Source organism: Streptopelia decaocto, assembly GCF_964273445.1.
Source record: "Streptopelia decaocto genome assembly, chromosome: 6".
In the NCBI taxonomy this organism is placed as follows: Eukaryota; Metazoa; Chordata; class Aves; order Columbiformes; family Columbidae; genus Streptopelia; species Streptopelia decaocto.
In genome coordinates, this window is record NC_138660.1 from 51,955,504 (window position 1) to 51,980,778 (window position 25,275).

A 25,275-nucleotide genomic window follows, 5' to 3' on the forward strand; every position below is an offset into this window, starting at 1 on the left:
TTACAGAGAAAGGGTACAGGAGGGGTCAGCAACAGGCATAGGCCAGGAGCAGCTGCAGGGGCTGTGATGCAGCTTTGCAGGGGTGGAGCGGTGAGGACTGACTCCTCTCCCACCTCTGCTCAGCCCTGGGGTTTGCTCAGCTCCAGCCGTGCTCCCTGGGCCCGGGGGGACCAGCCCCTGCGGCAGAGCCAGGGTGCTGTGCACCATCTCTCCTCCTCATGGCCAGGGTGGGCTGCCCTAGTGCAGACCCCACACTCACAAGTTGGAGGCAGCATCCTAAACCTGGGAAGGGAAGGTCAGTACCTTTTTCCAGCCCTTGGAGGCCACTGCAAAGAGAGGTGCAGCAGTGACACAAGGGGTAACACAGGGATGACACAAATGGCTCAACAAGAGGGTGATGTGGTTGGCTCTGCGGCCCCAGCTGCATGGGGCCGGCTCTATGGCTTCTATCCAGGTCCTGCTTGCCCCAGGGGCTCAGTCCTGCTCAGGACTGGGTGGCTCAGTGATGCGGATATGGACAAAGAGTGAAGAGGGTGGGATGCTGGTGCCATCCTTGGAGAGGAGATGGATGTGGCGGTAGCCTGTAGGGGTGACAGCAAAGGTCTGGCTGACAGCTGCCCCCCCACCCTGCCCTCTAGCACCCAGCTGAGCCCAGACACCCCTGTGGGGCTGCCCTTGGCCCCCCACCACCACCGGGCAGCAGCTGCTCACCAGGTTTGATGTTGGCAAAGGCTACGGTGAACTGGCCCACGAAGTCGTTCCTGGAGGTCTTGTCATAATCCTCCACCACGAAGCGGACAAGGGCCAGCTCCGGCACATGGAGCTGGAATTGAAGCGTCTCATCCCAGCGGGGGTTAAACCCTGGGAAGGGAGAGCGGGTGCTGGGAGAGCGAGGGAGGGGGCTGCCTGGGTGCAGCAGGCTCCCTGGTGCCACTGTGGGGCTCACCGTTGTTCTCGATGTACTTGGTCTCCTGGTGCGCCTGGTCCGCAGGGACCCCATGGATCTCCACACGCACCAGCGGGTCGATGATGGCTCTATCCTTGCTGTTGGCCACTTTGGGCAGCTGCTGCCCGCTGATCACCTGCAGGAAGGGGTATGGACCTTCTGAGCTGGGGAGCAGCTGAACAAATCTGCTAGGGGGCTGCTCAGCTCCAGCATGCTGCCCAAGGCTGGAACCGACAGAGCCTCAGGACACTGTCATGGCTCCCCAGGGTCTCTACTCAGCACTGTACCTGGATGGTCAGAGTGATGGGGCCGTGGCGCTCCCAGCTGCTGGGGTCATTGGGGTTGAAGAGAGTCTCCTCATCCCTCATAAAGGGTGGTTTGAGCACATAGCCACAGCAGCCGTTCTGGCTGAAGAGCCCATCACACAGGTCCATCTCTGTGCCAGCCGTCTGGAAGTTCAGGGCCACTGGGGGAGGGTGGTAGGGAAAGGGCAGCTTGGGGACCATCCCCTGCTTGAGGCTGAGAACAAGCCTGTGCCCAAGGCCGGAGAGATGTGGGGCTGCACAGGGGCACAAGGCACCGATGCCTGGGTACCCCCAGCTTCCCCAGGGCAGAGCAAGAGCCTGCAGCCAGACCTGGCTCCAGCTGGGGTTGTGGGTGACACCAGCATGGGTGTTGACAGTGACATTTGGCACAGGCCCTGGGTCTTCTCCCCGGCCCTCAGTCCTGACACCCCCCAGCCATACCGATCTGGCACCCTGCATTCCACATCTCCTGGGGGTTGTAGTTGGAAGAGTCAGTCCGCATCCCGCTGGGATAGATGCGTGTCAGCTGCCAGGTGTTGTGGCGGACAAATTCGTTTCCTAGGGATGGAGTGTGAGAGCCACTCATGGAGTCATTCCCCGGCCTGCACAACCACCTACATCTGCTACCCATCCATCCATCCATCCATCCATCCATCCACCCACTCACCTCCTCTTCCATCCATCTATCCACTCATCCATCCTTTCATCCATCCAACCATCCATCCTTCAATCTACCACCCACCAATTCTCATCCCTCTCTCCTCCCAGGAACCCAGGCGTCCTCCCTCACTATCTAAGCCAATAACCCCCACTCACCCATCACAGCCAAAACCCAGGTTACAGCCCCACTGGACCCTCTTTCTTCTGCACAGGGAGGTAACACCGGTGTCTGGAGGGTCTAGCCCTACACCTGAGGAAGCCATGTGCTGCCTCCACCCTGGTCTGGTCCCCTGGTGCCGCTGCCCCCTCCGCCTCACCTGCATCCCGTATGAGCTTCCTGGCCTTGGATTCGGCAAGGGAGGAGATCTCAGAGGGTCGGGAATGGCTGCGGGCCTCCTGGAAGCCCCGGAAGGACACACTCTTGCAGTAGATGACACAGTCAGACAACGCCTGTGCCAGGCTCTCCTTGTCCTTCTGCAAGGCATGGCTGTGTTAGGTCCCTCCTGACGGGAGCATCGTCCCCCAGCACTCACAAGGGCTGTAGAGCCCAGGAAAGGCCAGAACAGCCATGGGGGTGCTGGTCGTGACAGCATCCCCACCACAGGCAGCCTTCTTACCAGGAACAGAGCAGGCAGGGCTGCCCAGCATGGTGTCACAACAGGGACACTGTGCAAAGAGGGGGCTGGCATGGCCAGGGGCAGAAAGGGCTGTGCCTCCCATCTGGTGCTGTCCCTACAGTCTCTGCCCCTCCTCTTGGCACTGGGATGTCACCATGGCCCATAGCAGTGCCCATGGGTGACTCAATGCTCATGGCTGGTCCCCAGCTCAGCCCACCCACCTTTGCCCTCCGCCTCTCCTCCTCTGCTTCTGCCCCATTGTCATCATCAGACACATCGGGTGCCTCGTCCCCTGGCCCATCCAGTGTGTCCTCCAGCCGCCCGATCTTCTTCCCCTTCAGCAGGATCTTGTGCTTCAGCTCCTGCAGAGTTGGGCGTAGAGAGGTGGGCACCTTAGGGTGTCCATCCCCTCCTTGGGACTTGCTGTCCCACAGAACCCCACTGAGGGGGCCAGCACTGACAGCTCCGTTCAGCACCCAGAAGGGGATGGGGTAGGAGGGTTCTGCCCTGCTGTCTGGCTCTGCAGGGCATGGGCAGACAACCTTGGGGACAGCTTTGGGACCCCTGTGAACATGAGAAAACTGTCCCCAGGGTTCTCAAGTGCTCCAGCAAAGCAGGACAATGCTGGGACAGGCCTGGCCTTTCCTCTGGACAGCAGAGCCACCTCCTCACCCTGCTGCTAGGCGTGACAGCGATGCCCAGCATGGCCATGCACTGTCCATACCTCTGGGGATGGCAGCTGGATGGGGACACGCCCATCAATGGTGGTGGTGAGGAGCTGTTCCCCCAGGATTGACTTGAGCTGCTGGGCCAGCACCTCCTGCTGCTCCATGCTGCAGTGGTTCTCCAGGGACAGGATCACCGGGTAGTCTGAGGTCTGGGGAACAACGTGAACAGGTGGAGATCAGCCTTAGTGGGGCTGGAGAGTGCTCACATGGGCTTTGCCCAGGCATGATCAGTGCCAGGATGGAGCTCCCTGTGTGTCCTTGTATCCCCTTGAGACCTTCATACCCCTCCAGTTCCCCAGCATTCCCCTATCCCATTTCATCCCTGCATCCCCCAGGCCCCATCTCACCCCTGCACCCTCAGGCCCCATCTCAAGCCTGCAACCCCAGGAGACTATGTCTGCATGAGTTCCCGTCCCCTGGCACGGCACAGCACAGCGCTGTGGGTCATACCCCCAAGTGCTGTCCCCTGGGAAGGGACACAGCCACCCCTCTTCACCTATGGTGAGGTCAGACCTGCTGCAGCACCAGGTGTGTGAGCCCCAGCACCACTCCTCTTCCAGAGACCCATCACTGCCCCAAATCACAGCTATGTCCCATCCACCAAGGGCAACCCACAACACCCAGCAGGGAAGGGTATCCTACCTTGAAGGCGTACTTCTCCAGGGTGCTCACCACCTCCCGGAAGGGGATCTTGGAAGTGAAGGTGTGGCCGTGGTACACCATGGGTTCCCCATTTGGCCCGTCCCAGCAATCCACCTCCAGGCACCGGCAGCCCCGTTTCAGAGCCCTAGGGGTGGGTTGTCACTCCTGGGACAACACACCAGCCACGTGCCCTCCCTTCTGCCTCTGGGTGTCACCCCTACAGGGACCAGGGGACAACCACCAAGGGTGGGGGGGATGCTGCATGCAGGGCAGGTAGAACTAAGCTCAGCATCCCCCTTGCTGAGCACCCCATGGTGTGTCCACAGGGGTGCTGGGTCATGGAGGATGCAGAGGAGCTTCTACGTTTGCCCCATGGAGCTGCCCAGGGCACAGCACTGGGACAGGAGGGTGCTGGGTGGCAACCAGGAGGGAGCAGCCCCTTTACCTGATGTAGCCCTCAATGCTGCTCTGGCCTCGGATCTGGTCCTCAATCAGGTAGGTATTGTGGGAGGAGGAGATGAAGTAGTGGCAGAGCGGCTGGCTCATGTCTTGCCACAGTGCCTGGTGCCGGGGGTTGAAGATGGAGCCCTCCGGGGAGCAGAGGTACATGAGGAACCCGTCAGCACTCAGCACGTGGCGAGCCCTGGCTGTAGGTAGAGGGGGAGGTTCAGTGACAGATGAGGACAGGATGGGGGCAAACAGAGCTGCTGCTGGCTCCTGACATCCCCAACTTGGTGGATATGGCTGTTGCCAGAGGCTGAGGCACAGGGAGAGATGCCCCAGGGCAGTAACCTTGGGAGGGTGGGCAGCAGATGGGGCTGGGGATGCCCCCGCTGTGGGGCTGTGGGTCTCAGCCCCACCTTCCACCCATGCAGAGCACAGCCCATGTCTACACTAGCTCTCACCTGACTCCGATGGCTCGTACTTGTCAATGAGCTCCATGGCGAGCTCCTCCGTGCCCTTGTCCTCCAGCTGCTCCTGCCGCAGGAAATCCACCAGCTCCAGCAGCGTCAGCTTCTTCCCATCTTCAGAGAAGTCCTGGAAGAGGCTCAGCACCTCCTCACGCTGTGTGAGGGCCTTGTAGAAGAGCACGAACTCCTCCCCTTCCAGTGTCCCCGACTCTGACTTGTCGGCAGCCTGCAAGTGAGCTTGCTCAGTACCCAGTTGGGGCAAAATAGGGTGTCCTGGCCACCCCATGGGGCTGTGGGGGGATTTTCCCACCCCCAGCAGAGGGCACAGAGACTCCAAGCCAGCAGCAGTGGTAGGCATCCATCAGCGCGGGGATGGATGGATAAATGGATGGGTTGGGAGATGGAGGGCTGGCCAGGTGGACTGATAGATGGGTGGGTCTATGGATGGAGAAATGGACAAGCAGATGAATGGATGGACAGCTGGCTGGCTGGCTGGCTGGATTGACGGGTAAATAAACAGCTAGCTGGGTGGCTGGGTGGACAGATAAACAACTAGGCGGACAAATGAATGGGAGGAACAGCTGCCTTGGCTAGTTAACATAAATGAACAAATGGATGCTTGTTTGGGTAAACAGGTAGTTGGGTGAACAAATTAATGGATGGATGGGTGATTAGGTGGATCAATGACAGACAGAAGAAAGTGATCCTAACCTTCTGCAGGGCGGTGTTCCAGCCCCTCCAGTCCCACCCCAGCCCCTCCACACCCTCTGGTGTGATGCTTACCTGGAAGAGCCGCAGGGCATGATCCTCATTCATGTCTACATTCATCATCTTGAGGAGATGCTGCACCTCTTTGAAGTTCATGCGTCCATCCTTATTCTTGTCGGCTTTCTGGAACCAGTCACGAATCCATGTGCGAGAAACCAAGGGAGATGTTAAGGGAAAGGACCTTGGCTAAGAGAGGTGGAGCTGGGGAGCATCAGAGGGCCTCTTTTCCTTTTTCTGTGGGCGCCCCCTGCTTTGTTGCAGATGGTGAAACCCAGAAGAGCTAAGCGCAGACTGAGGCATGGCTGGAGATGTAGGGCCTGGGGGATGGCAGGAGATGGAGGAAGGACTGGATGTGGATGGCAGAGTGGTGCCTGCAGGAAGGATATTGGTCTATCTTCTCCCTCTGGTCCATGCTGGTGGCCACCTCAACTAGCTGGCGCAGGCCCTGGACCCAGCACTGTGCCTCCTCTGCTGAGCCAGCGATGAGGTCCAAGTTGCCCCGGCGGCCGTAGAAGACAATGGTGAAGCAGCGCTCAGGGGGGAACTCTTCAGCCAGGCTCTGCAGCACCTCCGACTGGTGCCCTTCCCGCACCGTCTCCACATCGCTGATGGAGACTGGGGCGGAGGGAGGGGAGGCCTGTCTGTGGGGGACGAGGACCACAGGGCAGGGGGCACTGCCCACAGGTATTTCTCCTTTCAGCCATCCCTCTTTCCACTCATCTATCCATTCATCCATCCATCCACCCAGCCAGGGGGTCATCCATCCATCCACCCCCTGAGCTACTCATCTATCCATCTACCCATTCAGCTATCCATCCACTGAGCTACTCATCCATCCACACCTCTGTCTGTCTACTCCTCTGCTGGTTTGTGAGAGCTTCCACTTGTATCAGCTGCAACTTCTACTCAGCTCTCGTGATCCTGCTGGGGGCAGGATGCTTCATGGAGAGATGGGGGTGAGAAGAGCACACACATGCATGCAGAGTGTTTCTTGAATGCCCCAGTACCCTTTGCTAACATGGCTCCAATAATCTCTATATATTCACATCCTTGTTCACTCTGAACCCTACTGGTGGCCCCATGGCCAACACACAGCAGTCAGTACTCACAGGCAGACTCAATTTTGCCCGTCCTCTTGGACTGGTACCAGATGGTCATGCAGTCATCCTGCAGCTTGAAGTAACGCTGCTTCTTCCAGCTCTTGGACTTGACTTTGCGCATCAGCGTCCCCTGCTGCATCTGCTCCAGTGTGTCTGTGAGCTGGATACCTGGGGGCGGTGTGAGCTGCATCACTGAGAGTGCAAGTATCTGGGCACTGCACCCTGGTACCTTGCTCTCTGCTACCTCTGGGACCCCACGTGGTCCCTCTGTTTGGGATGGAGGAGGGACAGACCCCAAACAAACTCTCTACACCACAAGAGGGGCAGAAAGTGGTTCCCCATCGACTTTTCCCACCCACCCTTCGTGCTGCCAAGCCCAAATTCCCAAGAGCCGCAAGGAGTAGGGATGCTCCCAGGTGTAGCAAAGCAAGCTCAACCCAGGGGCCAAATCTGCCCCGGTGTAAATCCAGCTGACCCGGTGCCCTGTGCCTCCCCTTTGCCGCGACACTCACGGGCGTTGCACAGCAGCGATGCCATGGCTCTGCCTCCTCTGTGCTGGCAGCCGCTGGGGAGGGAAGAGAGAGAGGGTGGCTGGGGGGGCGGGAGCAGGGCTGCAGCCCCGCACTGTGCCCGTGTCCCGCCGGGTGTTCTCCGGCTGTGCCCACGCGTGTGCAAGGTGCGTGTGCCTCTGCCCATGGCCGATGCACCTGCACCTGTCTCCTGCTGGGTCATTGCCATCCTTAAGTGTCGAGTTCACCTCGCTGTGCTCATGAAATATTAATTTGCGTTACCGGGAAGCTGGAGCTCAAAAGATATCGGAGGAAAATAATAACTTGCCAGCACGGCTGCCCTGCAGCCCAGCAGGTACCGGAGCCCTGGTGCTCTCGGGGGAGGAGTGGCCCTGGGAGCTGGGAAAAACTGCCCTGGGGGTGCCCAGGAAAGCCAAGAACAAGCCCCCACGGACTGGGAAATGGCCTCTAACAAGAAAATTTGGAAGTAAGGGAAAGCCCTACTTACTGTGAGAGCAAGGAAGGGGGTGCAGAGCAGGACCCGCAGCTCCTCCAACCCCTTCTCCCCAGGGAACGCCAGCACACTGGGGCCACGACTGCACCGGCAGCCGTACGGGGAGTGCACTGCGCCAAGTGGGACTATAAATACAACTGGACTGACAATAAGGCTTTGATTAGGCTGTTAAGGCTTTAATTAGACTGACAAATCGCTGGATGTGCCTGTCACCCCGGTGCTGAAGCTGGGTGCTCGAGGAGCAGATGCCACAGCTGGTGGGCTGGGATTTGGGTGCAGGAGGGGACCAGGGGGTTCCTGGAGGTGAAGAGCTCTGTGCTGGGGCGCAGGGGTGGCAGCCGTGCCCCAGGCCCCTGACTCAGCACAGGCATCGAGGGTTTGGGGCTGGGAATAGCCAGTGCCGTCAGTGTGCAGGCAGCTGCCAAGCCCGGCTGCCAGATCCTCGCGGGCTCAGCACAGCACATGCTGGGGAATATGCCGGGCGTGGGGCTGTCTGTGGGTGTTTAGCTGTCCCCAGAGCACATGAGGACTGCCTGTCCACACTCTCAGGGACCTCACATGTTGCTGGATATATGGAGCAGCTGGGGCAACATCCCAGTGCCCAGTGCCAGGGCTGTGCTTTCCCAGCAAAGGCCCTTCTTGCAGGGCTCAGACCGCAAGGACTCACTGCAGTGCCTGCAGCCCCCCCTGCATTTGATGTGCTGGGGGGCACCAACCCACTGGCCCAGTGCTTGGTCTGCCCGCACCCACAAACAGGAGGGTAGCACCACGTTCCTCTTGGGCCCTGCAGAGTGGGTGGCCTGATGGCCACTGGCTTATGCAGCCCTAGCAGTGCCCTGTACCCCATGCAGCACACTCTCATTCCCCCTGCACTCCACAGCCTGCAAGGAACCAGAGGGAGACAAGCCCAGTCGCTTGTCTGCCTGCACTCTCCTGCCTCCTGGCAGCACCCAGACCAGCACGACCACTTTGCAGGCTCACAGCTCCAGGTACCCACCTGGCCTGTGCCCCCCGTGCTGCCACAGGTGAGGGGACAGAGACTAGGATGATTTTGGGAAGCTGGGGTGGAAGGTGAGGCAGCAAGGCTGGAGGAGCAGAGAGAGATGCTGGCCTGGGACAGAGATGGGCTCTGTGCCACAGTCAGGCCTGTCCTCTCTGCACCCAGGCACACATGTGTGCAAAGAGGCAGCGTGCAAGGGATCTGCTTGCAGTCCTCAGGCCTGTAACTGCACTGAGATTTCAGAACTGAACTGATCTCCCCTAGTGCCAGACCTCCCAGGTTACCAGCACAGCCCAAGCAAGCCCATCCCTGCCCCAGGAGTTGTGCTCTCCCCAAACATACAGGGAAGAAGAGATGATCCCTTCCAGCACAGGGAAGATCCCACGAGTGCGGACACAAACACACGGCTGTTCCCCTCACCCCTGAGTCACACTGTCAGGGGAAGTGGGACAACCGTCAGGTGCTGGAGAAACCCGTCCCAAGGGCTTCCCACAGGACTGCCCACCCCTGCCAGGGTCAGCCCCAGCTCTCCTCAGCACACACTGAGCCACCACAGCTTGTCACCTAGAGGTGACAGTCCCCAAGCAGAACTGGGGGGCCAGCGGGTGTAAGCACTCCCCAGCTGCTTCAACAGTCTCCTGGCAGAATTTAATGCCACCATGGGCGTGGCCATGCCAGCCCCACACAGCCTTCCCCCCACCCCAGGACACACTGCAGCACCTGAGGACAGAGCCTGACCCACACAGGGGGACCAGCCAGCAGCTGATGATTTGGGGTTGGGGTGGGTCAGACAAGAGGCTCTGGGATGGGCCAGCAAAATCCAGGGGAGAAGTAACACCTTAAAGGAGAGGAAAAAAAAACTGCTGGCACCTCTCCCCCCAGGGCAAGGGATGCAGCAACTGCAAACACACTGAAGGAATGCAGCAAGCGCTCTCTCCCTGCATTCCTGCAAAGCAAGACAGAGCAGCACCACCCCCCAAAACCCCTCTGTGTTACCTGCTCCAGGAGAAATGTGGTGCCACAGGGATGCAGCCAGCTCCCACTGGGAAAGGCCACGCAGTCTCCTCAGCTCACATCACGCCCCCTCTTCCTCCCGCCTGCAATAAATCCTCTCCTCACCACTTGCCCTCCCCAAGAGAGACCAGACCAGGAGCAATCTGTGCTGGCTGGGGTTTTATTATTTATTAATCTGAACTTACAAAAAAAAAAAAAAACCAAAACCCAAACCAACCAAACAGAAGCATTTGCACACCCTGTCAAGGTCAGAGTGGAGAGAAGAGAGAAGGCAATGGTTTTACAGGACCCTGGGGGCAAGGAAGAGGCTGTGCTCTGCCCTTGTGCTCTGCCCTTGTTACGCAAGGCTGAGAGGGGAGGAGGGAAGGGAAAGGAGATTTAAGACACCGTTGGCACAACATCGCAGATAATCAGCAAAATGGGCCACTGGAGGAGGGGGGAGGCATCAAGTAGCTGCCCAGGCTTGCCTGCAGCCAAGCGCTGGCTCTGCTGCAGCAGAGCCCGGGAGCTCATCTGCATCGGAGCGCCCACCGTGGCCACACTAACGCCTTGGCACAGGGAGGGCAGGTAAGCGGCTGCTGGTCCTGTTTAATTGCGGTGGGGCAGAGGCAGGCGCCAAGGCAGGTCTGAGAGCTGAAATGGATGCAGACAGCTGGCAAAGATGAGCTGGAGGGGGGAAAAGGGAGGGGGGCCCAGGACTGAGAGGCACCTGGCAGGCAGCGGGGGATGCAGAAGCTGTCATACCTGGAGCCCGCAGGATGTCACTCCCAGCTGTCGCACAGCACAGGATGATCGGTCGATGGCCTGCCCACCCCCACAAGGCAGGTTCCCTAACATTCAGCTCTGCTTGACGAGCCAGCCAGTGGCCCCGCCAGGCCTGAGCTGGGCTAGATGGGAAGACAGCACACATCAGCGTCTGGCCGCTGGTTAGCTGCCAGAGCATGCTATTTACAGCGCAAGAGCCACAGTCCTGCCGTCTTCTCCTCCCCCAGAGCCCTGAGAAGCAAGCTTACGACGGGTGGGTTCATCACAAGTAATCCACCTCTCCTCTTGGGGCAAGCCCAGCTCCAGCCACTGCCTCCACACCAAAGGAAAGGGAGAAGCTCGCTGTGCCAGCTGGATCAGAGCCAGGAGTAAGGATACACTGGCAGGGAAGAAAGCTGTCCCCGGGCTACCTGCAGCTGAGGAGCAGTCTTAAGAGGGGATAAAACAACTGGATCAGCTTTTATTCAGCTCACTCACTTGAACAGACGTGTAAACAAGAAGTGACAAGGAACTAGAGGGACATGGCGCACACACTCCGTGTCACGCACCGCTTGGGCGGAGGCTGAGCTAGCTGGAAGAGCAGACATCCACTACCTGCTGTCTGGCAGTGGGGAGATGCCAGCCAAGCCTCCTGGAGAGATGGGGATCTTTACAGATTGGTTTTATTGATTTGTTTTTTTGAAGTTGTAGTATCATCATTTGCTGGTGTTGCGATCTCCGGAGGCATGCTGCACTGCTGCAGAGCAGCCTTTTGGCTGGGTGGGATGGTCCGGCAGGCCGGCAGCCAGCTGGCGTGCCCAGTTTGTTGCAGAAGAGGTCACCTGTTCCTGGTTCTTTGTAAACCTGAGCTGTTTCTTCCCTGGTCTCCCACCTCCCTCAGCAGTCATTGCGGAGGAAGAGGGATGCCCCGTGGGTCAGTGACTTGACCTTCTTGCAGGTTCTTGACGAGCTGAGCCAGCCAGCGCTTTGTGGTCGTGTCATCCTTCAGGACCTGGGCGAAGGTGGTATCCTTCAGTTGGTCAGGAAGGCACTGCCTGAGAGCTTCACGTGCCCTACATCAAGAGACGAGAAACAGGGCCCAACAAATAAACTCACAGGGGCAAAAGGGGAGCAAACCCCACTGGGGACATGACGCTCCTTTGGCTGGGGGTCTCCCTGGCAGGGCCAGCCAAAGAAAGCACCGAGCAGCAGCACTGCAGCACGTGGTGCCTGGCCGGCCAGCACAGCTCCCATCCCTCCTGCTAGATCCTGCTGAGCCAAGCCCTGTGCCCTGACACCTGTCAGTCAAGAGCAATGTGATGCCAGGAGAGGCCAAGACAACAAATACATACCCAGCAGCTTTGAGCAGAGCTGCTGATCAGCATGAAATCAGTTTGTATTCCCTCAACTGAATTTCATCCACTGGCTTCTACTGCCAACAGCCCACATGATGCAGAAGAGGGAGAGCATAGTGTACCTTCCACCTTGCTCTGTCCCTCATACCTAGTCCAAGCTACATTTGCACTCAGGCAGTTGTAACTGCACAGCGTCAATCTGCACAAGCCCCAAACAGTCACTGTTTCTCCCATGTACCATAAAAGCTCCTGGGACTAGTACTAAACAACCCCAAAGCAAAACACCCACTCATTTTCCCCACTGAGCTCAGGCTGATGTAAGGACAGACAAGGAACCCTTGACTCTCCATGAGTGGGCACCGTGAAGAACTGCACTTCCAAGGAACCAGGAGAAGCCCCTGCCCAAACTCCTAAAATGTTTACCTGGGGTTATCAGAAAGGCGAAGGTAGCAGCGGACAACATGTTTCAGTAGCCGTGCCGACGGCTCCTTGGAGAGCTGCAGGACCATTTTACCCTGTTTGACAGAGGCCAGTGCCATCAGTTAAAGTCTTTGTAAGAACAGCTTCACAATCAGCAGAGACAGGGAAAAACCATTAAATCACTCACTCTGGCTTCCACACATCACAGCCCACACCTTTCATCAAAATACACCGGTTTGGGGTCCAGCATCCTCCTTGCCAAGATGCCTTTGAGAAGAACCACTAGCCACAGCTTGGAAAGGATTCTCCCAGCAGCCTGGGGAAAGCTTGTCTCATCTCTATCTGGCTTTTACTTCCTCAGGACTTCTTACTGGTCCAACTCTCCACTAGATTAAAGAGAACCTGGGGTTCCCCCCTTGTGGGAGAAGGCAAACATATTCTAAACACTTTGATAAGCTCAGGCTGAGTCACCCCCATGAGGTGTTCCCAAGCTCTGCGACACTCAGTGTTCTCATCTGCACTGTCTTCATTTCAAGGCTGTTTTAAAGCCTTAACAACAGCTTGGGAAGTCAAGCCAAAGGACTGGGCTGACCCACACAACATACAGGAAGATCCACATCTGGTCTTATCATGCACGCAAGTATTGTATTTTCTTTCTGCTACATCCCTCATTAAGCCACTACTGGGAAGCAAGACCAGGGCAGATCTTCCTGTCCCAGCCTTCATTTCTCACACTATCTAGGATTTCACGCATGGTTGCACCTTTGAATGTTTGAATGCACTCAGCCCAGCAAACAGTGTGGATGCCTTCACACACTTGCTTTGAAGGATTTTAAGTCTGCTTCCTCATGTTTAGGAGTCAATCAGATCTGCTCAACAAGTTGGTTTTTTTTCCTGTAAAACTACATTGGCTATCACTAACCATTTTTCTCAGTAGCCAAATTCACCTGTATTTGGATATTCAGGCAGTTAGCCATTAGCAGCACTCCTTCACCTGCCCTTTTGCAAGCTTCCTTTCTCAGCAATTCCCCAGGATGATAACATTTCTTCAAAATAAAGAAAAGCAAGTCAGAGAGCTCCTCAGACAGCTCCTGGATGGGAATTACTAACTTGCTCTTTTAAAAGCAGCTAACACTTGTTTAACATCTTGCACCATTATCAGCAGACAAGGAAGTAAATCGTTACCCTCATGAGGCAGGAGTATCCTATCCAAACTTCTGAAATAGAGAAATGTCTATAAACATTTTTATCTTTCTCCATAGCAGTATGAAATATTAATAATGACAGTGCTTCACCCAATGGTGGGATTATACCACAGCTAAGATAGACCCACATCCTTCCATGTCCATACCCTCCCCAGCCATGGATTCTTCCTTGGTCTCCTTCCCTCCCTTATCCCAGGGTTTTTAATTGAATCCTTCACTTTGCCCCTGAGCCAGATGTACTTTCACCAAAGCCAACCCTTTTCTCAGACACAAAAATCACGTCACACTGGATATTATAGACATCAGCTCATGATCGTTCATATTTCGCTGTTCGTGGGTGAATTAAGAGGAAACTCTTTACATCTGGGAAAACAGACAGGAGAACAAATATTCCCAATAAAAGCATAAACAGCAAGGCACAGAACCAGCACTGCAAAGTGCTTAACTTAATGCTGCATTTCCTTCTCTTGAGACTGCTCTTTAAAAGCAAAAGGGCAAACAACCAGCCAACCAAACACAAAAGCAGGACAATAGCTATTCCAGGGCAGACATCTTTTCCTCTCAGTGAGCTCAGAGATAATAAAGCTCAAGCTGGGGCTATTACTCCCAGGATGAACAAATCATGAGTATTTAAATTTCTCCTTCACAAAGGACAAGAAAAGGACAAAAATCGTCTACTCTCTCTGTGTTCCAACACAAGAATGAGAGTCATAAGAAGCAGCTAGTAGAATCCAGTTTCAAAAAGAAAACAAGGAGGGTGGCCTTCCAGGCAGTGAATAGGAAACGTGTGAACCTCTTAGGTAAAGGACATTGTGGACATAAAAGTTTCCCTGCGTTCAAGGGAAGGATAGGACAAACACTGGGGGTTATTGCATAGAAAACCCACAACCGGCCTCAGAAATCCAAAGCTGAAAATAGTTAGCAGCTGCGAGGCTGTTTATGAGGGCAAACACCATATATGCTTGTCCTGCTCTTAATCCCTCACTCAATCTGCTGCTCTGTCAGCCTGTTGTGGGAGACAGAGATGGGAAACGGATTCATGGTCTGAGTTGTGTCATCATTCTTTCTTAAAATGAAATCAATTCACATCCGACCAACAACGCTGAGAAGTCTTTTTCTTCTCTGGAGATGTCTGCCTGGTTTATCTTGGGGACCTAGCACATTACAACTAATCTGCGTTCTCTTGACACACAAACCAGAGATATGCAAAGGAAACACGCGGGAGCAGAAAGCTACAGTGTCACCAGCAATAAGCTCAAGAACTATTTGCTTCTCTCATTCCATGCTCCAGCCAGAGAGCAGTAAAGTAGCTGCTGAAGAAGCCTGCTGTTAGAATATAATCTTTTATTTTTTTGGAGAGAGGAAACAATCTTACCAATATCATGGCAACATGGGAAAACCGCTCGTAAGTCTGACAGATATATGCCAGCCCTGTGTCATCCAGGAGAATTTTCTGAAGAATGAACGTAGCAACCTAGAATATGGAGAAAGCAGAAAAGAGAGTGTATAAACAACTTATCTGTCCTGAAAAGGAACAGGCTTTGTGCTGTGTTCTTTTCAAGGCAGTCCCAGAGCTGAAAGGCTTTTCAGCAAGCAGCAAATGCTTTACTCCATCAAAGCTGATAGCCAAAAGAAAACATAGGGCACTATACAATGCTCGCCATCTCTGGCTAAAGAACAGAGACAGACACAAAGCAGTGAGTACAAGACAACTGGATGCAGCTTGCATAAGGTGCTAACTACTGCCATGCTGCTCAGGAGAGCCTTGGGATTATGGCCACACTACTCTGGTCACAGACCAAGCAGCAGGACAAGGATGTGTCCACTTGGCCCTGCACCTATACAGCAAGCTGATTTCAGTTCTCATTTTCAGCATTATGGATTCATCATGAGATGTGACTTTCTGGAAGAATCTCAGTCGGGTATGTCCCTAGGCTGCACCATAAAAGTGTGCACAGACTAAAACCTGGGCCAGCCTACCTGGGTCATCAGATCAGTCTGACCACAAATCTGAGCTTGTGGGGGAAAGGGGCCCCTGATCAGAGGAGACAACAAACTGGTCCAGTGCAGCAAACATTCCCATAACCACCAATAACAGCTGCTGCCCAGGCTCTGCACTGTTCAGCTACAGCATTTGTTCTCTCAGGCCAAGGAAAGTTGATCCAGCTCAGCCCTGAAAGTTACTCTGCAGGGCTGTAGATGAGGGAATGGGTGTTGAGAGCAGCAAGATTGTTCCCAGCAAAACTACCAAACTCAGGAACTCCAGCTTACTTTAGTGTTTGGTTGGTTGGTTTTGTTTGTTTTTGTGGTTTTGGTTGGTTGGTTGGGGGTTTTTTGTTTGTTTTTTGAGGAAGTAAAAACTCAACCCAGAGTTGCCGCAGCATGTGGAACGGGACACGAGCCAACTCTGGAGCTCATTGGCTGCCTGGTCAATCGGAGATAAACAACAAAAAGGTCTTAATACAAAAAAGAGTAGTTACCGTTTTGGAGAGTTCGCTGCCAGACTCCATGATGCGCAAGCACAAGGGGATAATTTCTGTTGTCAACAAAAAATTTATCACTTCTTGCTCATCAGTTTTCACCAAGGCCCCTTGAAGGAAAAACAAAATCCCAAACCAATAAATGATAAATGGTTTCCAAAAAATCTCACTTTTCAAAGAGGGCCTGTGCTGTGTCCTCCCCAGGAATCATTAAGTCTGAATGGCAGGCAGAGCAACTGTCATCCTAAATATGCTGCAGCACATGGCTGGAGAAGAAATCGTTTTGACAGCATGAAAGTAATCAAGCTGGGTTTGGGGCTTGTCTGTTTTTCAGAAAGGGGATGCTTTCTTGGCTCTCCTCCAGTGGTAACACAAACACAAGAGGATCATGCCAGCCAACAGCAACCTCTGGGAAATGAGAAAAGACCCTCTTAATACATTGAGAAAGAAATGTTTTGGGCAGAAAAAGGAAAAAAAAAAAAACAACAAACAAAACACAAAACCCAAGAAAACCCACAAAACACAACAGGATAAAGAGAAGACAGGGCAAATAAACCCAAGTCAATCCATGACAAAAACCTAAGGAAAGCCCAGTTCACATCCACCCATGTCAGTTTCTAGCTGGCTGGACTGAGGGTGAAGGCACAACAAGCCTGCAGGTGATTGTACGTGCAGAAAACATTTTTGGCAATGCACCCAGACTTCAGTGTTTTCCTATTAGAGAAAAGACCAGCTCCTACAAGCTAAGAGGAATCTGCCTCCACAACTGATGGAAAAAGAACAGCTCCTCCTGCTAATATTACAGGATTCAAAAGATCCCAATAAAAAAAAAAAAAAAAAAGACCTGTGATTTTGGTTGTGCAAGTCTCTATACCCACAACATGAACCACATCCAACTTGGTAAGAAACCAGTGCCCCAGCATTAGTCTGGCTGCTTACCGATCACTCCGAGGCTCGTGAGCCGCAAGTACTCAAACGGACGTGTCTTGCTCACTGTGTGCAAGAAGGGGTACAGGAAGAGAGGGATATGAGCTGCCAGAAAAGCTGACCTGTAGGGAAAAGAACACACAACGTGAGAGACAAGGAAAACAAAGAGAGAACATAATCCAGAGTTACTATGCACAGCCTCAGACTATTCCTGACAGACAGCATTGCTGCTGCTCCTCAAAAGTGGGTATCAGTTTGTTCTTTGATGAAAGGGCATGAAGTAAACTCTGCACCAGGTGCAACACAAAACCTAACACCTAAAGTGTCAGTTACCTGCATCAGTGCTTCCAGTTGACCATGAAAAGAGCACTTTCTCTTGTTTTTATTACCCTTACCTGCCGCTCAGACCCTCTGCTTTGTACATTCACTGTTGTATTTCACCTTGCAGGCTCCCACAGTCAGGGACAGTCAGCCACAATGCATGTGCAAAGCCTCTGGGTAACAGAAATCCAGACTGGCTGATCTCTAAGCATTACCACAGTTTAAGCGTGCACAGACACTTCTCCCCAAAAGTCCTCATGCTGCTTTCTGACAATGGTGAAAAATACAGACTTCAGGAAGAAACGAGATCATGGATCTCTGGGTACTTTTCTTCGGGGTTTTAGCTACTGGTTTTGGCTGAACCAACATCATCTTTTCCCTTGCTGACATGTGCTGGATACAGATTGAGAAAACCTGAAATCAAGCACCGGCTAAGGACTCCAGACATGGCTCTGCTATTGCTCCCTTGCACAAATGGTCTCTGGGAAGTACAGTCCTGCTCACTCCACCCTTTGGACAGCTGGTCTGAATAACTGTAAGCTGCTGGTCTAAATAACTGTAAGCTCATTAAAACAAGGATCCTGCACACAGCACTCAGTACAAACGCTCTGAGTTCCCAAGAGCTGCCACAACATTTTGGTAATTCACAGCATCTCGGGATGATCAAGGGAATGCAATGCATTTAGGACCACCATAAAGCTGTCATTCTGCTAATCCATGCAAACAAGTGAAAGCAGCAGGCAGCTGCTTATCTTCCAGCTCTGTCCTCTGTTTCATTTCTCTTGGTAAAAAAGAAGAAAGGAGCTTACGTCCTTCTGGAGTCAAACAGATAGGCTGACCTGTCAACATCAACACCTCAGAAAACTTGTGCACTTGGAAACACTTACCTTGTTTCAGGATGCGATGCAACACACTGTAGCAGAGCTAAAGCATTGCAGACTCTGTTGGACTGATGGGCTGTCAAAGTTGGGGGGTTGATTGATGGATAAATGTTTACAATTTCCTAAAAATTAACAGATGAAAAAAAGTTAAAGGAGAAAAACATCAGCAAGCTGCACCAAAACGCCTGCCTAGCAAGCAGCTAGGGTGACAGTAGACAGCAGTCTGCATCACTTTGAAGTTATTAATACACAGCAGCCACCACACTGCCCAGGCAAGGGCAGAGCTGGATCACAGTCAATTTGACAAGGAGTCACAGGGATGCAGTCAAACTTAGTTGTAGTAAAAAAGTGTTCATTTGATTTCTTGGCTCTTTACTGGTGTAGGGACTGCTTTTTTCTGAACTTCCAGAGCAAAGAGAAGCGTTGTTCCTGTGCCTAGGGGCAGAGCACAGCCACTCTATTCATACTGTAGCTCCAGGTGCTCTCCTGAGTCAATACATGGGAAGCAGCTGAGAGGGAGAAATCCGATGCAGGAATCTGCCTGCTTCCAACTACAGGTCCCTTCTACTTCTCTCCACCTGTTTCAGGGCCACTCCAAAACAGTTTAACATTGACAATTCTGCACACTTTTCTTTCCTTCTTTGAAATAAGTGGCTAGATTGGGCACTGAGATAGAGACAGTCATCAGATGTAGAACAGTTTGCCCAGAGATAAACTGAGCTGCTCAGTTTGATATGAAATGCAGGTACATTCCTATGCTGTCCCTCCTGTGGGCTCCCTGAAAGGGCAACCTTCTGACCAGGAAGTGCTCAAGCCCATGCAAAAACAAAGCAGATATCTTAGGAGTAACACTACTGTGGTTCTGCTATGATATTGCATGAAAATAAGCAGAAGGTGATCTACAGGGAGCTCATACACCCAAGAACTTGCTTGTTCCCTTTCCAGCTATGTAAGCTGTCTAATTAGAAATCTTAGTCTCTGAGTACATTATCTTGCTAGTGATTAATGGGAAATGGGCTTCCCACATCAGCTCCCCTCATCACACGACCCAGCACAAACCATACAACCAGCAATGGCAATAAGGGACCCCGCCAGCACACCATGTGGATGCGCAAGCTCTGCAAAGTTCTGGTGCTGCACCACAGATAAAGATGAGGCCAGTACTACCTACCTGAAGGAGCGCTGCGATTGTGCCAAACGAGTGCCACAGCATCGGGGCAAGGTCAGGCACGGACTCGCGCTTCTTGCTCAGCTCCAGCAGTGCGTTCTCCCGCGTCTCGGGGCTGGACAGCTCATTGATCCACTGGTAGATCTTTTCACGGTCAACCTGAGCCAGCGCTGTTGGCACAGGCTGCAAGGGAGACAAGGAAACTTCAATCCAAACATTTTATTCAAGTCTTAACAAAACCCTTCCCATAACCTGGTAGATAAGCAAGAAGAGGCTCAAGAAAGACCTTATTGGGAGAACTAAAGCTGCATTAAGATATTCTAGATATGGATCCCTTCCTTAGTCTTTATTTCACCCGAAAGGCAAAGGTTTTACTTTCTGGCATGACTTGCTAGAACAGTCTCTCTTAATCCGCTTGTAGCTTCATTGAGCAATATGAGAGCACCACACTGCTGCCTGCCTGTGCCAGCAGAGCTCCTGGGGAGGTCACACATACTTTAGCCAGCTGTCATTTGCCCCACCTGCATTTAGCACACATTCATTTAATGCTTTAAGTGCAAGCTTCCACAAATTGAAACTAATGCAGATGCTATCTCTTTCTCTCAAAAAAAATCTGTCATGTTGGAGACTGCCAATGGGATTCACTCAGCATACATGAGGAAAATATTCATACAAACACTAGAAAAATTCTCACTACTCCAACATCAGAGTGACACTGTCGACACCTGCTGTGAAAGACATCTCATATTCATTCTATGTATCTTACTTACACACATGGAGCTAAAAGAGAATTTTTCAAAACTGATTTTTGTGCAAAAATTCCCATTCAAAATAAACCCGGAGAAGTGTAGCTTTGTATTAACAGTGTGGGCACAGTTTCTGCTACTCAGAAGAAATACAGGATTTCTCTTCTGCCTTTCTGGAAAATCAGGTAAAGAAAAACATCAAGGCCAAGAAGTTTTCAAGCCAAAAAAATGAGGGAGGGCTGGGAAGGAAAGGAAGAGAAACAGCAACTGTGGAATTATAGCAAAGTTTCTGTGGGGAGGCACAAGTCTTTCAATGAAAGTTTATCTCATGTCTGTGCTGGCACAACAAGCACTCAAGGTGCAAACAAATGCTCAGCAGGCTTTCTAAGGAGACGGTTTGGTGATTTAGAGACAAAGTTTTGAGGAAGACAAACATCAGCATTAAAACTCCCTGTATGAACACTTCCAAAAGCCAGTTCAAAACCTATTCAAACATTCCGCTGCAGTGTTTACTATTGAAGTGAAGCACAGCCCTGTTAGTAGGCTGCTGCTCCTGAGCTGGCCTGCAGGCACCAGCTCAGCATCTCCTCCTGTTTGGCAATCACAGCTGGGAACAGAAAACAGACTGTATTTCTAGTTATTTATACTTTTTTAAATCCCAGATGGAAACTCTTCCTGCGCTCACCCCCACAGATGTGAGCACTGCCCGTATGACACTGACAGCAATGCTGCTACTAAGCAGCTCATCATCAAGGCACTGAGGAGAATACAAAGGAGTTCAGGAATTGAAAGCAGCTGGAACCAAACCCAAAACTGTATGCCAGAGGCAGGCTCCCAGAACTGCAGGAGGGAGGAAGGGCTTCTTAACCCTTGGCAGATATCTCCAGAGCTTTCTGTCTCTATTTCTGCAATGGTTTCTCTCCTCAGTTCACCTACTTTATAACTCATAGTCACATCCGAAGAGATTCTTCCCAGCTGGGGGATTTTTATATACCTCAGCCACCTCCATCACATCATTTAACTTAATACAATAACAATCTTATAAAGCTGATGTGCTGTTATCAGTCCCTGTCTTCCAGGGCTCAAATATTTTTCAACTCTTCATCTTCTATCCCTTTTTTTTTTTTTTTTTCCCCCTGCTTACTCCAGAATCTCACACTAAATTAGCAATCCTGACAGCTGGGAGTACAATTCCAATGGCAACTTCTACACTGGAGCTCAGAAAAAAGAAGGAGAATGAATAGAGCTCATTTGTTTTTATTTAGGATGGTAGAGTGACAAGCAGTGTAGCAATAACGTTGTTATAATTGTGTTATCTAAAGCTTCAATCTATTTTTCTGGATTCACTGGAAGTTTCAGTTCCTGTAAGCTTAAATACATCGACCTTTTAAAAGCACAATCATGTGCTTGTGATCACTTAAGAACACTAAGTAGATTTTCCACACAATTAAGTTTATGATGTCTAATATCAGTCTTAGAGAGAACCAACCGCATTTCACAGGCTCTACAGCTGCTCCTCTCATTTCAGTTTAATTTGAAAGACACATTTTTTCCTAATTTCTTACTTGCTGTTCCCCCTTCTCCCTCCAAAACCTAAAATTCTGGGGAGCTACACACAAATCCTGCAAGCTCCAAGGCAGAACCCTGCCAGGCAGACTTTCTTCTGCACACAGGCAAAGGAAAAGTTACTGACAATATCTCACCACAGCACCAGCAAGGCACCTCTGCATCATGGAAGATCTTGTAACTCCTTCCTCAAGAGAAGCAGCATTACCTCAAACATCCATGACCGATTACATTTCCAACCATCACGTAACAGACTGGATTTAGACAACTGGCTTTCTCTTCCTAACTGAGCAGCCGCTGCTAGACATGCTGGTAAGAGTACCGCTCAACCAAAGCAGAACATTGACTAACTGGATACATGTGTTTTTTAGGCTATTTTGATAGACTACCAACTCAAAAACACCAAAATTAATTTTGAACTTAAATAGCAGTGAATTAGCAGGTTTGAGCTGGGCTTTCAATACCTTACCAATAGTTGCACCTACATTTATTGTTTTCAGCCTGTTCTTGAGCCTCTAGCATATTATATTGTCTTCAGGTCTGAAATCGAAGTGTCAGTTCTGCCATCACCATCACTGCACAAAGACCAATGCTCTGGCTTATCACAGCTTTATCACAACAGCGTTCCCAAAACCCAAAGGGATTCCTGAGCCAATTCACAACCCTGCTAAGGGGTAACGTTATTTACTGGGGCTCCCAAGCACATCTCCAGAGACAGACACCCCTCCCTTTCACCTTCACTCTAAGTATATAAACCGACTATGGTAGGAAACATTTCAACACAGAACGATCAGGTAGTGAGAATGACATATAAATTAAACACACATTCAAATGAGTCCCAAAATGAAGCTGATTTCTCTTCCTGAAGTAGATTATTTTGTTAAAATCATGTTTTAAAAAATCCTGTAACAGAGAGGTGAGCAGAACACAGAGGATTAACAGGTGATACAACAGTCCCTCACACATTTTGACATGCACTTAGGAATTACATTGCTAGAAAAATGTAAATGCTGATTAATAAAAGAGTTCGCTACAAACCTGCACACCCTTCTGTCCTCTAGAAAGCACCACTTCGAATCAGAAGTATTTGACAGCACTCTAGGAACCTACTTAAAGTCATGAGCACTTAAAGTGATCAGAGTTAAAAGTCCTCTCAACTCCTCCTCCTAAGTATTGTACTCACACTTGTTTGTTAGTCCAAGCATATCCTTGAGCTGAGTTCATTTGAAAACAGCTCTGTTGGTCTTGCAATAAATGTCCCAAACACAATACACAGCAGAGACTCTATTCTATGATTCTATGACTCAATCAGCTCTTCTAACTCTTATACACATGACGAACGTGCATTTGGAGAAAACAAAAAAGCAAACCCTCTCAGATGAGAGATAAGATACAATAATCACATTGAAAACTCAGCTTCTGTTTTGAACCCAGCCAGGCCAAGGTACCATTCCGCTCCCACCGGCCTGAACATCAAGAACCCCACCCCACTGCCACAGCTTCATGACGGGGTAGAGAGCAAGCACCAACTACAGGCAGCACTGAAACATATGGGGGGAAACGGGAAGGCAGAACCAGCAGTCTCTGCCTTTCCTGTCATGTTTGCCTGCCACCCCGAGGAACTTCTCACTACCTCCTCTTCCCCTCTGCAGTCAAGGCCAGAAGCAGAAGAGCTCCCCAGAGGCCAGAACAGGTGGCTGGGCAGCAGGAGAGGAGGGAAAACCCTACGTGATGTACACCGGGTGAAGAAGCACAGCTGGGGCGCCCGGCAGGGACGCCCTCCTGGCCCCCAGGCGAGACACTGCGGCCCCGCCAGCAGCAGAGCGAGGCCCAGCCGCCCGGCCAGGCACAGGGGACTCCGCGGGGGAACCGCCGGAGGAGAAAAGCGCCGCTCAGTGCCTCCCCACTACCGAATGGACCCCTCCGCCGCCCCAACCGGGCACGGGGGAGCTGACGGGAGGGAGCCCACTAGGGCCCTGGCACCCGCGGCTCAATCCCCGCCTCCCCTCCTCCAGCCGCGGGAGGCCGAAGGGAAACGTCCCCTCGCAGCTACGAGCGGCCGCGCCCCCACAGCCCCACTCCCCGCTGAGCCCGGTCCGTTCCCGCCCTCACCGCGGTTGCGGTCAGGCTGTGCATGGCGGTAGCGGTGCTGGTGCTGCCGGGCCGGGCTCAGAAAGCCGCCACCGCCATCGACTCAGGCCCGCCCCGCCCCTTCACCCGCCGCGCGCCCGCCCGCCGCGAGGGAGGCTGGGACAGGGGCGGGGCGAAGAGGAGAGCGCTGCGCGCATGCGCAGGGGCGCCGGTGCGGCGGCGCAGGAGGTGACTGAGGCCAAATGGGCGGTTTCGGCGCATGCGCGCGCGCGCGGGCGGTCGCGGGGGGCGTCGGGTAGGGCGCCACCGCCGTGCTGACGTGAGCGGGCGCGCGTGCGTCGCGCGGTGTCTCTCGCTGCTGGCCGGTTCCCGCCATCTGCCGCCGCCCCCCTTCCCCCCTCCCCCCCGGGGCACAGCCTGCCCAGCGGCGCCGGGGACACACCGGGACGCAGGTACCGTGGCTCGGTCCCCCCGCCCCCCCTCCCACCCCCGCCGCGCCCGGTCGGGTGCCCCCCTTGCCGCGCGGCGCCTCCTCTCACAGCGGCCCGGTCCGGGGCGGCCATGGAGCGGCAGGGCGGGACGCGCTGCCCTCTGCCCCCATCTCCCTGCCCGGGCGGGCGGCGGGGGCGCGGAGCCCCGCCCGGGAGCGGCGGGGTCGGAACGGGAGGGCAGCGAGGCCGCCGCCGGGCCGGGCTGGGAGCGGCAGCGGCGCCGGAGTGCGGGCAGCGGGGGAGCCTCGGCTGCGCTGCGCGCAGGCGCCGCTTCATTCATTTTTTCTGGTTTCCATGTCACACACGCCCCGCCGTGCGCACCGGGAGCCCCCGGGGGGCGGGGGCGGCTTCTCGCCCTGCTGGGCCGATGGCTTTCCCGGGCGGAGCGGTAGCGCTGGAGGCACTGCCGCCCCGGGAGCACCTGCCGGGCCCGCCAGGTGACCGACCCGCAGGTCCCGTCGGAATACAGCTCCTTGTCTCGCTCGGGCTTCCACGAAACTTCGGTTTCTGTCTCTTACCGACTCTCCTCAAGCACCTTCCCCCCCCCCCCCCCAACTTAAATCGGTTGCAGTTGCTTTAAGGCTTTGCCAGAACAGTTGTGTCCAGCTTGAGTCTGCTCGCTGTTCAGTGGTGAGGAATCAGCGTGTTGCTGCCCAAACTGGGAGATATTTTATTGATCTAAGTCTCCTTTGCTTGTGTCTAACTCTCCTTCACTGTGTTTAAAAATACCAGTGAAACAGTTCTGCTGAGCTTCTACAGAAACTTTAAGTCATGCTTATATCTTTCTGTAGATTCTTTGGCAAGCCTAGTTACAAATTTCTCCTTTTTAACAGGTGTTTAAGGCAGAGTACGCTTACCCTGGTGAGCTCTTTCCTGTGAATAAGCATGGCTCCGCTAAAGGTGCATGGACCCGTCCGGATGCGCAGCATGCAGACTGGGATTACAAAATGGAAAGAAGGGAGCTTTGAAATTGTGGAGAAGGACAACAAAGTGAGTCTAGTGGTTCACTACAATGTTGGAGGAATTCCAAAGACATTTCAGGTACACCAAATATTAAGGCTTTTTTTTGAGCAGTGCATGGATCGTGCTCTTTTGTGAACAGCTGTCCTCTTCAGGCTATTAAGTGTCACGCAAACTTCCCTCTGTCACTGTTTCTTGTTCCACGT

General features: G+C 53.0%; 3 protein-coding genes across 6 annotated transcripts in view; 1 reads left to right on the forward strand and 2 right to left on the reverse strand.

The window, feature by feature from the left end:
• Nucleotides 1-6: 6 nt before the first annotated feature.
• On the reverse strand, nucleotides 7-9,793 carry PLCD4 (phospholipase C delta 4). Its single transcript, XM_082055610.1, has 16 exons — nucleotides 9,697-9,793; nucleotides 7,190-7,242; nucleotides 6,687-6,845; nucleotides 5,962-6,192; nucleotides 5,593-5,720; nucleotides 4,804-5,035; nucleotides 4,344-4,545; nucleotides 3,899-4,043; nucleotides 3,253-3,405; nucleotides 2,750-2,890; nucleotides 2,229-2,385; nucleotides 1,693-1,809; nucleotides 1,234-1,412; nucleotides 947-1,082; nucleotides 712-861; nucleotides 7-581 (listed from the first exon to the last, which is right to left on the reverse strand). The coding sequence occupies exons 2-16, from the start codon at nucleotides 7,212-7,214 to the stop codon at nucleotides 475-477; spliced, it is 2,262 nt and encodes a 753-aa protein (XP_081911736.1). The 5' UTR covers nucleotides 7,215-7,242; nucleotides 9,697-9,793; the 3' UTR covers nucleotides 7-474.
• A 67-nt stretch (nucleotides 9,794-9,860) lies between these two features.
• Nucleotides 9,861-23,778, reverse strand: CNOT9 (CCR4-NOT transcription complex subunit 9). 2 transcript variants are annotated; one of them, XM_082055257.1, is made up of 8 exons: nucleotides 23,640-23,778; nucleotides 19,219-19,398; nucleotides 18,054-18,169; nucleotides 16,858-16,967; nucleotides 15,919-16,028; nucleotides 14,814-14,912; nucleotides 12,237-12,328; nucleotides 9,861-11,531 (listed from the first exon to the last, which is right to left on the reverse strand). In XM_082055257.1, exons 1-8 carry the CDS (start codon nucleotides 23,661-23,663, stop codon nucleotides 11,363-11,365), a joined length of 900 nt encoding a protein of 299 aa, XP_081911383.1. In that variant the 5' UTR covers nucleotides 23,664-23,778; the 3' UTR covers nucleotides 9,861-11,362. The 2 variants fall into 2 exon arrangements, with proteins under 2 accessions (XP_081911383.1, XP_081911382.1); XM_082055256.1 differs by having other exon boundaries at nucleotides 9,861-11,537.
• Nucleotides 23,779-23,988: 210 nt separating this feature from the next.
• Nucleotides 23,989-25,275, forward strand: part of USP37 (ubiquitin specific peptidase 37) — a 36,318-nt gene continuing 35,031 nt past the window's right edge. For 2 of the 3 annotated variants that reach the window (XM_082056075.1, XM_082056076.1), the window contains exons 1-2: nucleotides 23,989-24,070; nucleotides 24,943-25,150. In XM_082056075.1, coding sequence (XP_081912201.1) covers nucleotides 24,995-25,150 — 156 coding nt within the window. In that variant the 5' untranslated portion in view covers nucleotides 23,989-24,070; nucleotides 24,943-24,994. The remainder of the gene's footprint in view (nucleotides 24,071-24,942; nucleotides 25,151-25,275) is intronic. The other variant, XM_082056077.1, reaches the window with a different exon arrangement.

What these genes read in the sequence shown, in the direction of transcription:
- PLCD4 (XM_082055610.1), bottom strand. Translation starts at nt 7,214, where the DNA reads ATGGCATCGCTGCTGTGCAACGCCC. An exon ending in GGGCAAAATTGAGTCTGCCT is followed by an intron (nt 6,193 to 6,686) that starts GTGAGTACTGAC and finishes CCTCCGCCCCAG; the next exon opens with TCTCCATCAGCGATGTGGAG. An exon ending in CAAGTACATCGAGAACAACG is followed by an intron (nt 862 to 946) that starts GTGAGCCCCACA and finishes CTCCCTTCCCAG; the next exon opens with GGTTTAACCCCCGCTGGGAT.
- CNOT9 (XM_082055256.1), bottom strand. Translation starts at nt 23,663, where the DNA reads ATGCACAGCCTGACCGCAACCGCG. An exon ending in ACAGCCTGACCGCAACCGCG is followed by an intron (nt 19,399 to 23,639) that starts GTGAGGGCGGGA and finishes TCTCCCTTGCAG; the next exon opens with CCTGTGCCAACAGCGCTGGC. An exon ending in CCCATGTTGCCATGATATTG is followed by an intron (nt 12,329 to 14,813) that starts GTAAGATTGTTT and finishes TCTGTCAAACAG; the next exon opens with GGTAAAATGGTCCTGCAGCT.